The following is a 17,372-nucleotide window of genomic DNA, read 5'->3' as shown; positions in this document are numbered from 1 at the left end:
TGAAAACTTTAACTCTTCCTGCAATAAACAAGCCCCCATAAAGCTACATCGGCAGAAAAATGAAAACATTTATAACGCTTGGATAAAGAATAAAGTTATCATGTTGAATGTCATCAAAGCAAATTACAAAATACAATGGCAGTATTGCAGGGTTTCCCCCCACCACAAAAAAAATTATTAAATGACTTGTATGTACCCCAAAATGGTGCAGTTGAAATATACAACTCGTCCTGCAAAAGCAAGCTCTCATACAGCTATGTCGACAGAAAAATAAAAAAAGTTATGTCTGTAATCATGTTTTCAGTACGGGACAGTTGTCCTGCAGCAAAGCAGGGACTCCTAGCGTCTTACATAACTATGATGCTAGGAACCCTGCTCCCTGCAGTGTGTTCGGTCCGGGACTTGAGGCCGAAATACGTTCCGTCCTTTACGGACCGAACATGCTCGTGTGAATCCAGCCTAAAGGGAACCTGTCAGGGACTGATTTCAGCAGTCTGTCAATTATGTGGGAATGTGTTGTGGTTTTTCAATGTATTTCAATGGGGCTGTTCACACGGCCGTTGTTTCAACGGACCATATGAAGGATCCATTGAAAAATAGAACATGTCCTATTTTGTTCAGTTTCCGCGGATCCCTTGATAAACTCAAGTCTATGGGGATACGTGAAAATTGGATCCGCATGGGGGCAACTCTGACGTGAAAACCGGCCATTTTTCACATCCGAGTTCCCCCACGTTCGTCTGAATTCGGTCTTACAGTTTATTCGTTGCAGTGTGATACAAGCCCTGTGAGTAAGATTGTCCAGCGTATTCATGTGCTGCCGCTCCCCCCCGCCCACCTTCCAGCCGCTGATTGATAGCTCTCTCCCTATGCACAGTGAGGGTAGCTGTCGCTGACAGGTTCCCACTTAACCCCTTCCCTCTTTAGCCACTTTTGACCTTCCTGACAGAGCCTCATTTTTCAAATCTGACATGTTTCACTTTATGTGGTAATAACGTTGAAATGCTTTCACCTATCCGGGCGATTCTGAGATTGTTTTCTCGTGACACATTGGACTTTAAGATAGTGGTAAAATTTGGTCGATACATTCAGTATTTAATTGTGAAAAACACGAAAATATAGTGAAAAATTGCAAAAATTAGCATTTTTCTCAATTTAAATGTATCTGCTTGTAAGACAGGCAGTTATACCACACAAAATTGTTGCTAATTAACATCCCCCATATGTCTACTTTAGATTGGCATCGTTTTTTGAACATCCTTTTATTTTTCTATGACCTCACAAGGCTTAGAACTTTAGCAGCAATTTCTCACATTTTCAAGAAAATTTCAAAAGGCTATTTTTACAGTGGCCAGTTCAGTTGTGAAGTGGTTTTGAGGGCCTTATATATTAGAAACCCCCAAAAAGTCAACCCATTTTAAAAACTTCACCCCTCAAAGTATTCAAAACAGCATTTAGAAAATGTCTTAACCCTTTACACATTTCACAGGAATTAAAGCAAAGTAGAGGTGAAATTTACAAATTTCATATTTTTTTGCAGAAATAAATTTTTAATACAATTTTTTTTATAACACAGAAGGTTTTACCAGAGAAATTCAACTCAATATTTGTTTCCCAGTTTCTGCAGTTTTAGGAAATATCCCACATGTGGCCGTAGCGTGCTACTGGACTGAAGCACCGGCCTCAGAAGCAAAGGAACACCTAGTGGATTTTGGGGCCTTATTTTTGTTAGAATATATTTTAGGCACCATGTCAGGTTTGGAGGGCTCTTGCGGTGCCAAAACAGTGAAAATCCACCAAAAGTGACCCCATCTGGGAAACTAGACACCTCAAGGAAATTATCTAGGGGTGTAGTGAGCATTTTGACCGCACAGGTTTTTTACAGAAATTATTGGAAGTAGGCCGTGAAAATTAAAATCATCATTTCTTCAAAGAAAATGTAGGTTTAGCGATTTTTTTTCTCATTTCCACAAGGACTAAAGGAGAAAAAGCATCGCAAAATTTGTAAAGCAATTTCTCCCGAGTAAAACACTACCCCACATGTGGTAATAAATGGATATTTGGACACACGGCAGGGCTTAGAAGGGAAAGAGCGCCGTTTGGCTTTTGGAGCTCAAATTTAGCAGGAATGGTTTGAGAGGCGATGTCACATTTACAAAGCCCCTGAGGGGACAAAACAGTGGAAACCCCCCACAAGTTACCCCATTTCGGAAACTACACCCATTGAGGAAATTATCTAGGGGTATAGTGAGCGTTTTGACCCCACAGGTTTTTTGCATAAATTATTGGAAGTAGGCTGTGAAAATGATAATCTAAATTTTTTCAAAGAAAATGTAGGTTTAGCTAATTTATTCTCATTTCCACAAGGACTGAAGGAGAAAAAGCACCGTAAAATTTGTAAAGCAATTTCTCCCGAGTAAAACAATACCCCACATGTGGTAATAAACGGTTGTTTGGACACACGGCAGGGCTTAGAAGGGAAAGAGCGCCATTTGGCTTTTGGAGTTCACATTTAGCAGGAATGGTTTGCGGAGGCCATGTCACATTTACGAAGCCCCTGAGGGGACAAAACAGTGGAAACCCCCCACAAGTGACCCCATTTTGGAGACTACACCCATTGAGGAAATTATCTAGGGGTATAGTGAGCGATTTGACGCCACAGTTTTTTTGCAGAAAATATTGGAAGTAGGCCCTGAAAATAATAATCTACATTTTTTCAAAAAAAATCTAGGTTTAGCTAATTTTTTCTCATTTCCAGAAGGACTGAAGGAGAAAAAGCACCACAAAATTTGTAAAGCAATTTCTCCCGAGTAAAACAATACCCCACATGTGGTAATAAACGGCTGTTTGGACACACGGCAGGGCTTAGAAGGGAAACAGCACTATTTGGCTTTTTGAGATCACATTTAGCAGGAATGGTTTGCGGAGGCCATGTCACATTTGCAAAGCCCCTGAGGGGACAAAACAATGAAAACGCCCAAAAAGGGACTCCATTTAGGAAACTACACCTCTTGAGGAATTCATCTAGGGGTGTAGTAAGCATTTTGACCCCACAGACGTTTCATAGAATTTATTAGAATTAGGCAGTGAAAATAAAAACAGTCCTTTTTCTTCAATAAGACGTAGCTTTAGCGCAAATTTTTTCATTTTCTCAACAAATAAAGGAAAAAAAGAACCCAAAATTTGTAAAGCAATTTCTCCCGAGTACGGCAATACCCCATATGTGGTCATAAACTGCTGTTTGGGCAAACGGCAGGGCTCAGAAGGAAAGGACCACCATTTGGAGTGCAGATGTTGCTGGATTGGTTTCTGGGCGCCTGTGGGCCCAAAACAGTGGAAACCCCCCAGAAGTGACCCCATTTTGGAAACGACACCCCTCAATGCATTTACCAAGGGGTGTAGTAAGCATTTTAACCCTGCAGGTGTTTTGTAGAAATTAGTGTTCACTCGATGTTGCAGAGTGAAAATGGGATTTTCTTCCATAGATATGCCAATATGTGGTGCCCGGCTTGTGCCACCCTAACAAGACAGCCCTCTAATTAGTATGCAGTGTTTCCCGGTTTTAGAAACACCCTACATGTGGCCCTAATCTTTTGCCTGGACATATGACAGGGCTCAGGAGTGAAGAGTACCATGCGGAGTGGAGGCCTAATTTGGCGATTTACAAAGTATTGGTTCACAACTGCAGAGGCTCAGATGTGAAATAATAAAAAGAAACCCCTGAGAAGTGACCCCATTATGGAAACTGCACCCCTCAAGGCATTTATTAAGAGGTGTAGTGAGGATTTTCACCCAACAGGTCTTTTCCATAAATGAATGCACTGCGGATGGTGCAAATTAAAAAAATTTATTTTTCCCTAGATATGCCATTCAGTGGCAAATATGTCATGCCAAGCTTATGACACTGGAGACACACACCCCAAAAATTGTTAAAAGGGTTCTCCTGGGTATGACGATGCCATATATGTTGAAGGAAACTGCTGTTTGGGCACGCTGTAGGGTTCAGAGCCGAGGGAGCACCATTTGGCTTTTGGAGAGCGGATTTTGCTTGGTACTAAATTTTTTGAGTATTGCTGGTGTTTTATAATGTGGGGGTACATGTAAGCGGGGCGGAGTATATAAGGGGCATAGTCAGGTGGTATGAAAAAAAATTAATAATCCATAGATGTGTGTTACGCTGTGAAGCAATCCTTTCCGCACAGGCCAGTGTCGCACTGATAAATGGTGTCATTTCTTATCCCCCTTTTGGTCCACACTCGGCACCTTTGTAGTTTGGGGAATTTTGCTAGGAAGTGTTGTCCTGGTATAATACGGGCACCGTCGCTTCCAGCGGATATGTTTGGGCCCTCCCTTTCCTGGTTCCCTAATTTTAGGTCCTTGATAAATCGCCTCTTCAAACAGAAGAAATGTTCCCCTCGGGCACAACTGCATATTTTTTTATTTCCTGACTTATTGGAGCCATAACTAATTTTATTTTTCATAGACGTAGCTGTATGAGGGCTGGTTTGTTGCGGGATGAGCTGTAGTTATTATTGGTACCATTTTGGGGTACATGTGACTTTTTGATCACCTTTTATCCTATTTTTTGGGATGCCAGGTAAACAAAAAAATGCAATTCTGGCACAGCTTTTTTCGTTTTTTTTATACAGCGTTCACCATGCGTTATAAACTACATGTTAACTTTATTCTGTGGGTCAGTACGATTCTGGCGATACCTAATTTATAGCATTTTTTTATGTTTTACAACTTTTTTCACAATAAAATTACTTTTGTAAAAAGAATGTATTTTTTTTCTGTCGCAAAGTTGTGAGAACCATAACGTTTTAATTTTTTTGTCGACGGAGGTGTATGAGGGCTTGTTTTTTGCGGGACGAGCTATAGTTTTTATAGGTACCATTTTTGGATACGTGCGACTTTTTGATCACTTTTTATTCTAATATTTGTAGGGCAAAGTGACTGAAAAACAGAAACTCTGGTAACGTTTTTTACGTTTTTTTTTACGCTGTTCACCGCGTGCAATAAATAATACAATATTTTGATACCTCAGGTCGTTACGGTCGTGGCGATACCAAATACATATGGTTTATTATTATTTCTCAATAATAAAGGACTTGATAAGAGTAAAAGGGGGATTGTGTTTTATTTGATTACTTGAAACTTTTATTGTTTTCAAACTTTTATTTTTTGCACTTTTTTTTACACTTTTTTATACTTTTTTTACACTTTTCTTCAAGTCCCACTAGGGGACTTGAAGGTCCAACGGTCAGATTTTTTTTTTTCTAATACATTGCACTACCTATGTAATGCAATGTATTAGATCTGTCAGTCATTCACTGACAGCAAGCCGATTAGGCTTCGCCTCCCGGCGGGGCCTAATAGGCTTCCGTAATGGCAGAGCAGGAGACCATTGTGTCTCCTGTTGCCATAACAGCAGTCGCCAGTCCCGATTGCCTGTCAGGGCTGGCGATCTGCTAGTAACCGCTACGATGCAGCAATCGCTTTCGATTGCTGCATCGAAGGGGTTAATGGCAGGGATCGGAGCTAGCTCCGGTTCCTGCCGTTACAGGTGGATGTCAGCTGTACAGTACAGCTGACATCCACCGCTGATGACGCCGGATCAGCTCCTGACCCGGCGCCATCTTGCCGGCAGCTACGGAAGCCGATCAGGCTCCGCCGCCGGGCGGATCTTGACCGGCTTCGGTGCTAGGCAGACCGGGAGGCCAGTATTAGGCCTCCGGTTGCCATTGCAGCCACCGGAACCCCGGCAATTTCATTGCTGGGGCTCCGATGAGCTGCAAACACCTTAAGTGCAGCGATCGCGTTTGAGCGCTGCACTTAAGGGGTTAATGGCGGGGATCGAAGCTAATTTCGGTCCCCGCCGTTACAGTCGGATGTCAGCTGTAAGATACAGCTGAGATCCGGTGATGATGGCACCGACTCAGTTTCTGAGCCGGTGCCAAACATTTGACGTACATGTACGGCATTTTGCGGGAAGTCAATGCTTTCCATGACGTACATGTACGTCAAATGTCGGGAAGGGGTTAAGGGTTTAAATATAAAAATACACTCACAACAACCCTACATATTTTTTACACAAAAATAATGTTAGCTTCCTTTCAAAATAGGGATTTTATATATTTCTTACCACAGGATAAAATGTTATCTACCCTGAAGAAAAAAATTACAGATGTATACACATGTTGCATTGGTGAGGTCCAGGCTACAATAAACACTGTGCAAATGTTAGCAAGCATTGAAAATCGACTTGGAGAATTGCAAGACATTTTAGAGACACTTCCAAAGGAAATTGTAGAATCTGCACAAAAAGCAAAGCAAAAGGAATGGAGGACAAGGTAAATATTTCAAAAAGGTAAAAAGCGTAAACAGAAGCTACATAAAGGGATTTTGTGTGTTTGATTCTCTCTACTTACCATATTAAGAAGCCCCAGTCATACTGGAAGTGTCCGCTCAAGGGTACGTTGGCCGCAACTCCGCTCTCTTGTGGTGGCCAATGGGCTCACGATTTTGCCGCTAATACCCAGCAAAATTGTGCAGTTATTAGCCACCGCAAGTCAGCAGGTTTTTGCCACATGACGCTGGAACGTAACCGGAGAGGCTATCTCTAATCCAATTTACATGTAGAGTAGACATTGGACATGGTTCATGTTGCCATGCCCCTTAAGGACAGCATGAACTTTACCTTTTACATTGAAAATGGGTTTTCCGGATCTGTAATATTAATGGTGTTTTTTTAGAACAGGTCACCAATATCTGTCCTGTTGGGGATCGACTCCCATCACTTCCACCAATTAGCTGCAAGATGGGACTGTGACACTCGCTGTTTTATTGCTTATTCATGCACAGCGCCATACATTTTGTTCTGAATATGTGTTACTGCAGCTCAGTCCCATTCACTTGAATGGGACAGAGCTGCCATGAGCTGAAGTATCAGGCACAGCCACAACTAAATGTACGGCACTGTACCTGGAGAAATAATATAGGGAACACTGGAGCTCCGCAGCCTCTTTGAGCAGCTAATTATTGGGGATGCCCTGTACTGTTTGGTTGTAGCTTCCTATGTTTTAGTAGTTCTACAGAACAGGCCCCTACATATTAAAAATTCGATGGTTATTCCACTTGTATTATTACCTAAAGTAACAGTTAACAATATTCTAGAGAGCTTTTTCTGTTTTATATACTTTATAAACACTCATCAACATTGAAATTGAAACACCAAGAAGGAAAAGTTTTGGAATTGTGCAAATCACAGGATCGATAGACATGTTAATGATATGCAAATGATAAATAAATGTAAACAAAATATTCCAAACATCTTGATTTATTTAGTATTGAGTATGAGCGCCAAATGCAGAAATACGCGCACTTACATGTCTTGGCATGCTATCAATGAGGTTGTTCATGGTTGTCTGAGGAATGTTATGCCACGCTGAATGCACTTGGGCACGCTAATCATTAAGATTAGCTGCTTGCCGCTCCCTTTGCATTCGCCGACCAATAGCGTCCCAGATGTACTTGATGGGAGGCAAGTCCAGAGACGCTGTAGGCCATGGTAGGAAGTTTAGTCCATGCAGGCTGCTCACAGTAGCACAAGCAACATGCGGTCTGGTGTTGTCCGGTTGAAAGAAGGCTTCTGGGACACACTGGAGAAATGGATGTACCACTGGTTCCACAACCAAATCAATGTCACGCCAAACTATTGGTGTACCTGAAATGCCTCGAAAACCTCCTGAAAATACTGGGGCTGACTGCCTCCAAACATCTGCCCATTGATTTCAATGGGAAAAATGGCGTTCCGCTCCCCCGTGGTGTTTTTTACGCGGCCGTTTTTAAAAGTGGCGTGTTAAAAAATGCTCCCGTAAAAAAGAAGTGCATGTCACTTCTTGAGACGTTTTTTGGAGCAGTTTTTCGACTCAATAGAAAAACAGCTCCAAAAACAGCCGGTAACAACGCATCAAAAAACGGCTGAAAATCATGTATTTACAGCCGTTTTTGTTAACCCCCTTCCCAACATTTGACGTATCCATACACCAAATTCGGGTAGGGGAAGTATGCAAGCGGGCCTACGGAGTGAACACACTCCATACGATGCGGGTGTCCGATGTATGTTACAGCCGACACTTCAGAGTAATGAGCGCGACCCCGTTCATTTAACTCGTTAAATGCTGTGGTCAATAGCGACCGCAGAATTTAAATCGTAAGAGGGGGGTGACCCCCTATAACAGCTCATGGCGCCCCCCCCCCCCCGCAATGCAATCGCAGGGTGGCAATGGCTGTCTGGGGGCCTAATGGAGGACCCCCCAGGTCCGCCATCTTTGGCAGGGCTTAATAGAAGCCTGTCAGATTCACGATATACTGCAATGCATTCGTATTGAAGTATATAGTGCAAGTGATCTAACGATCCCTGGTTGAAGAGTCCTCTAGGGGGACTGATAAAATTAGTATATTAGTCATATTTTACAGCGGTTTTTACTTTAGCGTGTGAACATACCACAAGGGTGTATTCAGATGGTGCTGTTGAGGTATGCTCAAAACCCACGTTCAAAAACTGCATGCGTTTTTACCCTGATTTGATACGTTTTTAGATATGGTTGCGCTAAAAACACAACTGAATTGAAAAATGCATCAAACTGCTGTAAAAATGTGTGTGGTTTTTGGATATGGTTTTAACCGCACCTCAACGTCTGAATACATCCTTTATTAGTTTTATATCTGTTTCTCAATGTATTTAACAGTGTAATGAAATCCTCCTAGAGTACACGTACCACAGGTTAATAACCTAGGGTCTAGAGTGCAAATATATATAAAGAAAATCTGTTAAATACGCAGCTGTTAAAATGTGATGTACCAAACTTAATACCTCTTTTAATAAGTTTCACAGTTAAGTAAGGCTCAGTTCACATCTGCGTTGGGGTCCCGTTCTGATGTTCCGTCGGAGGTTTCCGTCAGAACAGGACCCTGAGCAGACACAAACGGACACAGATGGAAACCAGAGGTTTCCGTTTCCATCACCATTGATTTCAATGATGACGGAGCAGGTTCCCGTGGTTTCCGTTTGTCTCTTTTGTGCACTGGATCCATCGTTTTGCCTCTGATCGGGTGCACAAGAGACAAACGGAAACCATGTTTGTGTCTGCTCAGGGTCCCGTTCTGATGGAATCCTCCAACGGAACGTCATAACGGGACCCCAACGCAGATGTAAACAGAGCCTAAGACACTGATCAAATATTACAGAATTCGTCAAGAAAAGTTAAAGGATGAATTACTGAAGCAAGAAAAGCGCATGATTCGAGCCCTGGAAAGAGCAACCGCAGAGCCCTGCAAAACCGTAAGTTTATAATAACACTGTACCACATTAGCTATTGAGTATAAAGGGGTAGTATAGGCATACAATTCTAACACAGGATAACCCAATACAGATCAAATTTAAGTTCATGAATTTAGATGTGATCGGTATAAATTGTCCGCTTTTAATGGCTGTTTTGCATAATTTTCATCTATTTTTCAGACTTTAATAAAAATGGATGAATTTAATTTATCAGGGTTTTTTTTTGTCCCAACCCCCTGAAAAACACCATAGTGCCCATGTAGATAGTACCAGTGCCCACAGTAGATAATGCCCACATATAAAGTGCCAGTGCACAGATAGTGCCCATGTGGATTACACCAGTGTCCCCGGTAGCTAGTGCCCAAATAGTGTCACAGTGCCCATTTAGAAAACACCACTAGGAGCGGAATTCCAGGGCAGAGTGTCACCAATGCTCTGGCGGGGGATTCTTGCATTACAAAAAGCCCGTAACATTACTGTCTATACAGTGAAGGAAATAAGTATTTGATCCCTTGCTGATTTTGTAAGTTTGCCCACTGTCAAAGTCATGAACAGTCTAGAATTTTTAGGCTAGGTTAATTTTACCAGTGAGAGATAGATTATATAAACAAACAAAACAGAAAATCACAGTCAAAATTATATATATTTATTTGCATTGTGCACAGAGAAATAAGTATTTGATCCCCTACCAACCATTAAGAGTTCAGCCTCCTCCAGACCAGTTACACGCTCCAAATCAACTTGGTGCCTGCATTAAAGACAGCTGTCTTAAATGGTCACCTGTATAAAAAAACTCCTGTCCACAGACTCAATTAATCAGTCTGACTCTAACCTCTACAACATGGGCAAGACCAAAGAGCTTTCTAAGGATGTCAGGGACAAGATCATAGACCTGCACAAGGCTGGAATGGGCTACAAAACCATAAGTAAGACGCTGGGTGAGAAGGAGACAACTGTTGGTGCAATAGTAAGAAAATGGAAGACATACAAAATGACTGTCAATCGACATCGATCTGGGGCTCCATGCAAAATCTCACCTCGTGGGGTATCCTTGATCCTGAGGAAGGTGAGAGCTCAGCCAAAAACTACACGGGGGGAACTTGTTAATGATCTCAAGGCAGCTGGGACCACAGTCACCAAGAAAACCATTGGTAACACATTACGCCGTAATGGATTCAAATCCTGCAGTGCCCGCAAGGTCCCCCTGCTCAAGAAGGCACATGTACAGGCCCGTCTGAAGTTTGCAAATGAACATCTGGATGATTCTGAGAGTGATTAGGAGAAGGTGCTGTGGTCAGATGAGACTAAAATTGAGCTCTTTGGCATTAACTCAACTCGCCCTGTTTGGTGGAAGAGAAATGCTGCCTATGACCCAAAGAACACCATCGCCACTGTCAAGCATGGAGATGGAAACATTATGTTTTGGGGGTGTTTCTCTGCTAAGGGCACAGAACTACTTCACCGCATCAATGGGAGAATGGATGGAGCCATGTACCGTCAAATCCTGAGTGACAACCTCCTTCCCTCCACCAGGACATTAAAAATGGCTCGTGGTTGGGTCTTCCAGCACGACAATGACCCGAAACATACAGCCAAGGCAACAAAGGAGTGGCTCAAAAAGAAGCACATTAAGGTCATGGAGTGGCCTAGCCAGTCCCCAGACCTTAATCCCATCGAAAACTTATGGAGGGACCTGAAGATCCGAGTTGCCAAGCGACAGCCTCGAAATCGTAATGATTTACAGATGATCTGCAAAGAGGAGTGGGCCAAAATTCCATCTAACATGTGTGCAAACCTCATCATCAACTACAAAAAACGTCTGACTGCTGTGCTTGCCAACAAGGGTTTTGCCACAAGTATTAAGTCTTGTTTGCCAAAGGGATCAAATACTTATTTCTCTGTGCACAATGCAAATAAATATATATAATTTTGACTATGTGATTTTCTGTTTTGTTTTTTTTTAATATAATCTATCTCTCACTGGTAAAATTAACCTAGCCTAAAAATTCTAGACTGTTCATGTCTTTGACAGTGGGCAAACTTACAAAATCAGCAAGGGATCAAATACTTATTTCCTTCGCTGTATATGGACAGTGACATCGGGGGCTCTCTCTAGGAACGGAATCCCCGGGCTGAGCGTTGCCAACGCTCTAGCCGGGGATTCTTGCATTACAAAGCCCCTAACGTCCCTGTCCATATGTGGACAGTGATGTCAGGGGCTCCTCCAGGAATGGAATCCCCGGGCAGATTGTTGCCGACGCTCTGGCCAGGGATTCTCGCATTACAAAGCCATTTACATCACTGTCCACATATGGACAGTGACGTCTAGGGCTTTCCAAAGACAGGAGTCCCAGGCCAGAGTGCTTGCGATGGTCTGGCTTGGGACTCCATAGTTGAAAGCCCCAGACATCATGGTCCATACAGTGCTTAAAGTAGCTGTATGCCCATGAAATTCGGGCAACATATTGCACTGTATGCCTATACAGTGAGGATACATCGGTGCCTTCCATCAGATGTATACGTCAGGACTCCTCCCAATATATACATTCGACGGAAGTAAAAAACGTAATGTAAACAGGCCCCCAATGTTATCCGCGTCCTATGCACGTGGATACAATGGAGTCCCCTGTGAGGGCTAGGATCAGTTTTTAACGGCCGTCAAAAACTCATCCATTGACATCTATGGGGGGCCATTGGGCTGTGAAAACGGACGAAAATAGAACATGTCAAGAATTTCTAAAAACCGCCGTGTGACGCCACTTTTAACTATCATGTGACTATAGCCTTAAGGTTATCCTGTGTGTCAGAAAACCACAGGAGTTGCTGTCAGCTAAGCCGTTGGTCCAGCAGACTGACAGATGTTATTTACATAGAAGCTGCTATAAGTGAAATCTAAGGCATATAGAGGTACTGGAAAAAAAAGGAGTTTGGATCCAGCACAGACGGTTCAGTAAAATGGAAGGGATTTTTCCAAGTTTAATGGGCCAAAATTTTTGGCTAGTAAAAACGGGGGTGAAGAACACAGCGTGTCATCCTGATGGTGTAGGGAAAAATGGTTGGTAATGATAGGTAGAAAGCCTACGCGTTTCAGACGCTTCGAGCGTCCTTAATCATGGCTGAAGCGCTGTGTTCTTCACCCCCGTTTTTACTAGCCAAAAATTTTGGCCCATTAAACTTGGAAAAATCCCTTCCATTTTACTGAACCGTCTGTGCTGGATCCAAACTCCTTTTTTTTCTGGTCTTGTCCATTGTGCGCCGACACAAAGATCCGTGCACGACTTTCTCTGGTACTACATCAGCAACTAAGGTGAGCTGGAGGTGTCTCTTCCTTTTTTTACATATAGAGGTACTGTAGGGCCCCATAATCTGCTATGGCTGCCATATTATGGCTCCACAAAATTAACATGTAGTATTGAGCCATAATAGGATTGCGTGCATTAAGTTTTAAAGACGTATATGCAGTTCACAAGCCATAGGTTAGAAATCATTGGTCTAAGGTTTTATTTGCGATTTAAATAGTTGCCAAGTGAGGTATACTGCCATGCAGTGCCTGTTCCCTGGTAACTAGTCAACACGCTGCATATTTATTGGTTAGTGATTTATGGGGCAACATGAGTTGAAGCTTTGAAACAGGGCATTTGGTGCCCACCATCTGTACAGTTTCACAGTAAACAATTTTACCAAGTAGTGACCTGCCTGTTGACAATATCATAAGTTACAATGAGGGAATAGTCAGACAAGTTCATTTTATGTGCCCCTGCAAAGTTCATGTTCAGATTTGAGCATGTACAACATACTTTAGAACTCTACTGAAGAAGCTTTTGGAAAACCAATATCACTTTAGGCAGAGAAACGTGACACCTGTACGTCATATTGGAAGGTGAATTTTATGGAACTAGCTCCATATGTTGCGGTTTTCAGCTGTATACTACACCTGACACATTGCTCCAACGACCGGGATCGGAGATAACTTTGTTTAACCGCTTAGGCGCTGCGGTATCTAAACTGTTAGACAGAGGAGGGGCCCGTCTTTAATCCCAAAAGGCACCCCGCGAAGTGATTGTAGAAGCGTTATGGCAGCCATGGGCCTACTGAAGGCATCCACGTCTGCCTATAGGAGACCGTTAAAAGTACAATATAAATACATAAATATTAGTGTATTGTACCAGCAATTAAATGATCGCATGTTTGGGTCCCCTGGTTTAAGACGGTTAACACTATACAAAATGCAAAAAAAAATAAAAAAAAAAAATTAAAAAGCTTTTCCCATTTTTTCTGTCAAATACCATAAACAATAAAATAAACATAATTGGTATCCACGCATCTGAACCATTAGAATATATAACTATATTTATTCCACACTGTGAATGCCATACAAATAAAGACTGACAAAATTGCTGTTTTTGGGTCACCTTGCCACCCAAAAAAATAGAATAAAAAATGATTAAATCTGCCGCTTGTGACTGCACCCTACCTTTTTTGGATCCATAAAGACATGCAAAGCAATATTTAAAATCTTACATGCAGATTTGCCAGGGATTTATCCTATGCTTTGCAGAATAGCTATGCTGAGGATCTGCATCAAATCTGCCACACTTGAATGCAGCCTTATGCTGAAGTGAACCTGTAGGAAAAACCCATTGTGACGGAAGGTGCATAACCATGGCCGTCAAAGTGAATGCATTAGAAATAGGGTCCTAGCCAAATCCTCAATGAAAAGAAGGGCAGCCAATATATCTACTAAAACCTCAAGCACAGGGGTTCTTAACTGGCAGATCGGGGACACCAGTTGTATGGACCCTTGCTATCTGAACTGGCAAGCAGCACTTTGTATTGTTCCAGTGACTAAACTGGACATGCAAACTTTCGGTTTCATCCCGACATTACAGCGGTAGAGGGAGGTCCCTCTGCTGCAGCAAGTGAGATTTCAGCTCCAACGGCACTTCGGTACTGCTGGAACAGACGAGGGACATAAACCACTGCCACCAATGAAAACGTTTGGAGGGGGAAACGACGAGCACGGTGGGATTTGCCTACCACAGTGTCCGTGCCCCGGTCAGTAGTCCACTGTGAAGACATTGGATATTTCAAAGGGAATACTAAAATAATGCCATTACATGTTAGTAAGACATATGGGGTTACTAGTTTAGTACGTGCCTCACATTAGTAAAATAGCATTCCATGTTCTTACTCTGTTTGTTTCTACATGTACTTGTGAATCTGCATTCACCACTATGAATCTGGTAAAGAACAGTTGCCGCACTCGGATCATAGATGAGCATTTGCATCAGTCTGTTCGAATGGCAGTCACCCCCTTTGTACCTAATTTCAAAGGGCTGGTGGAAAAAAGTTGCCAATTTTCCCACTAATAAACAATAAATCTGGATGTAAATAGTTAGACAAAGTTTGCAAAAAGTTAGCAAGACAAAATCTTTATTACTGGTGTTCAGCTCGGACCTTCACCTCATGATAGACCCCAGTAAGTGGACCTTTGCTAAAAGTAGTTGAGTACCCCTGCTCTAGCATATATGAAGTTTCAATGGATTAAGATTTAACCATTACTACTATATAATGTATTTCTTAATTCGTATAATTGATAAATGCTGGTGTCTTCTTAGTGTTAATAGATCACAATTCCTTTCCACAGGGAGGGAGGAAACTTATGAAACGTTCTGAGCCTCTTCCACAATCAAGACGTCAAAACCAAATAGACAATCATAAGTTGATCGCACAAAGACAGGAAGATCAGGATTTCTTTACTTAATTATTATACACACCTTGTATTGCCAACCCTCTCTAAACAGACTACTTTATTAAAAATGCTGAATGTTTTTTTTTATATAGTGTTAAAGGGGAATCCCATTTTAGGGCCTGTTCCATACTCCTTTCTTCAGAGGAACAGATATAACGGAAGGCCAAACTGAAACTATGGATTCCGTTTGAATTACCATTGATTTCAATGGTATATTTTTCCCTTTAAGTTGATGTCAGTTTGCCTCTGTTCCGGAAGGTTACCGTTTTTGAACGGAACAGACTTATGGCATATCCTGTGGAAATGCCATAAATGTCCAAAACTTAGATTGTAGTTTTTTTTGTTTTTTTTAACAAGTTATGAACACAGAAGACTGGAGTTCTCTCTTCTGGCATGTGTTAAAATAAACAGCAAGTCTGTTATTCAACTTTAACAGCACACTGATATGTAAGAATTCACATTTCAGACTGGATTTAGACTAACACCTCAATATAACACTTCCACACCAATCATAAACCTCACAAGTAGACCAACACAAAGAGGCAGTTGCACACTCACGCTAAGGTATAATGCAAACATGTACTTGGGGTTGTCACGATGCCAGAATTTGGACTACGATACCGATACGAGTAGTATTGCGATACTAGATACCAAAACGAAACTTTAATTTTAAAAAAAACCTTAAAAATAAAAAGTTCTTCCATTTTCTGATGTGAGGCACAGGGTGTTATCAATTTTGAACCTCCATGTGCCTCACATTAGGGCCTTCTTTACACTAATGTGTTTCATGTCAACGCCACACGGACCTATGTAAGTCAATGGGGCCATTCAGACATTCCATGATTTCACGCAGGGTGTGTCCGCTGCGTGAAACTCACAGAATGCCCTACACTTTAGCATTTTTTTGCGCATCACGCACCCATTGAAGTCAATGGGTGCGTGAAAATCCCGCGCAGCACACGGGCGCACTTCCATGTGCTGCGCATGATTTGCGCAACAGTTGTTCAAGAAATGAAGGGAAAAATAAAACCACCTCCTTCATTTCATTTTCTAAACCTCAAAATCACGTGTCATAAGGATGCCATATGCGCAAAAACCACGCAGCAACGCACCAAACACTGAGGACACACGGAACTGCAATGCGCAAAAAACGCAGCGTTTTTTGCACACGCAAAGCGCATGTTTGTGTAAATAAGGCCTAATAGTAGTTAACCCCATCATGTACCCCGCATTAACCCATGTTGCCCATTACAACTGTGAGCGAGGTACTTGATGGGATCACTTACTATAATGATTATAGTGGGCCTCAATGGGTTAATGTGTGAGGGAAATGATGTGGTTAATTCACATGGCTGTGTTCGGTGCGTGAGATACAGACCATATGTCCCCCGCTTTTCCTGGGTCCAACATAGTTCAGAAAGCCGGGCTCCCGTATTGAAAACATGATTACACTACAGGACAGTATTCCCGCGGGGAGGCAGTGACTCACAGAATCATGGATGACTATGATGCTAGGAGCCCGGCTTTCTGAGCTATGTTGGATCCAGGAAAAGCGGGCGACATATGGTCTGTATCTCACGCACCGAACACAGCCATGTGAGTTAACCACATAATTTCCATCACACATTAACCTAATGGTGCGCATTATATTCATTATAGTAAGTGATCCCATCAAGTATCTCGCTCAATTGTAATGGGCAACATTGAGTTAATGCGTGAGGTACATGGTGGGGTTAATTACTATTAACATGGAGGTACTAAATTCATAACACCATGTGTCTCAGATTAACGGTAAGTGACTTCATCACTTCCCTCACATTATGGCAACTTTGGGATTAATATGGGCCACATTAACCCCAATGTTTCTCAGTACTGGCTGCCTTTATTTCAAGCTTGTGCTCTGCTGTAATACCTACCTGGGGCCGATCTGTCACTACACTGCAGCGCGAGCGACACAGGCACGTCATTATCGAACCTGTGCCGCTCGTGACAGTCCCCTCCCTGCCCCTTTCTCACATTCTCAGATCATTGGTGGCAGTAGAGAAAGGAAGGAGCGTTCTCCTTCATACTGTGATTCGGCCAGCACTAATGACGAACGGGGCATCAAAGTAGGAGGGAGGAACGCTCCTCCCTTTCTCTACTGCCAACAATGATAATCTGAGAGTCAGAAAGGGGCACTGTAAAAAGATCGCGGGCGCTTTAGACTGCGCGCGCCATGTTCTATTCATTTATTTCAATACCAAGCTGTGCGGCCACACAGCTTAGTATTGAAAG

At 42.3% G+C, this 17,372-nt stretch overlaps 1 protein-coding gene across 2 annotated transcripts in view; it reads left to right on the top strand.

Moving 5' to 3' along the window:
- CCDC38 (coiled-coil domain containing 38) overlaps positions 1 to 15,162 on the top strand; it is a 69,944-nt gene extending 54,782 nt beyond the window's left edge. For both annotated transcript variants that reach the window (XM_075860111.1, XM_075860112.1), the window contains 3 exons: positions 6,151 to 6,353; positions 9,253 to 9,346; positions 14,994 to 15,162. In XM_075860111.1, coding sequence (XP_075716226.1) covers positions 6,151 to 6,353; positions 9,253 to 9,346; positions 14,994 to 15,110 — 414 coding nt within the window. In that variant the 3' untranslated portion in view covers positions 15,111 to 15,162. The remainder of the gene's footprint in view (positions 1 to 6,150; positions 6,354 to 9,252; positions 9,347 to 14,993) is intronic.
- The last annotated feature ends 2,210 nt before the right edge of the window (positions 15,163 to 17,372 follow it).

The sequence above is a fragment of the Rhinoderma darwinii genome, chromosome 3, assembly GCF_050947455.1.
Source record: "Rhinoderma darwinii isolate aRhiDar2 chromosome 3, aRhiDar2.hap1, whole genome shotgun sequence".
Lineage (NCBI taxonomy): Eukaryota > Metazoa > Chordata > Amphibia > Anura > Rhinodermatidae > Rhinoderma > Rhinoderma darwinii.
The sequence above is the reverse complement of the archived record's forward strand: the minus strand, read 5'-3'. Positions and strand labels throughout refer to the sequence as shown.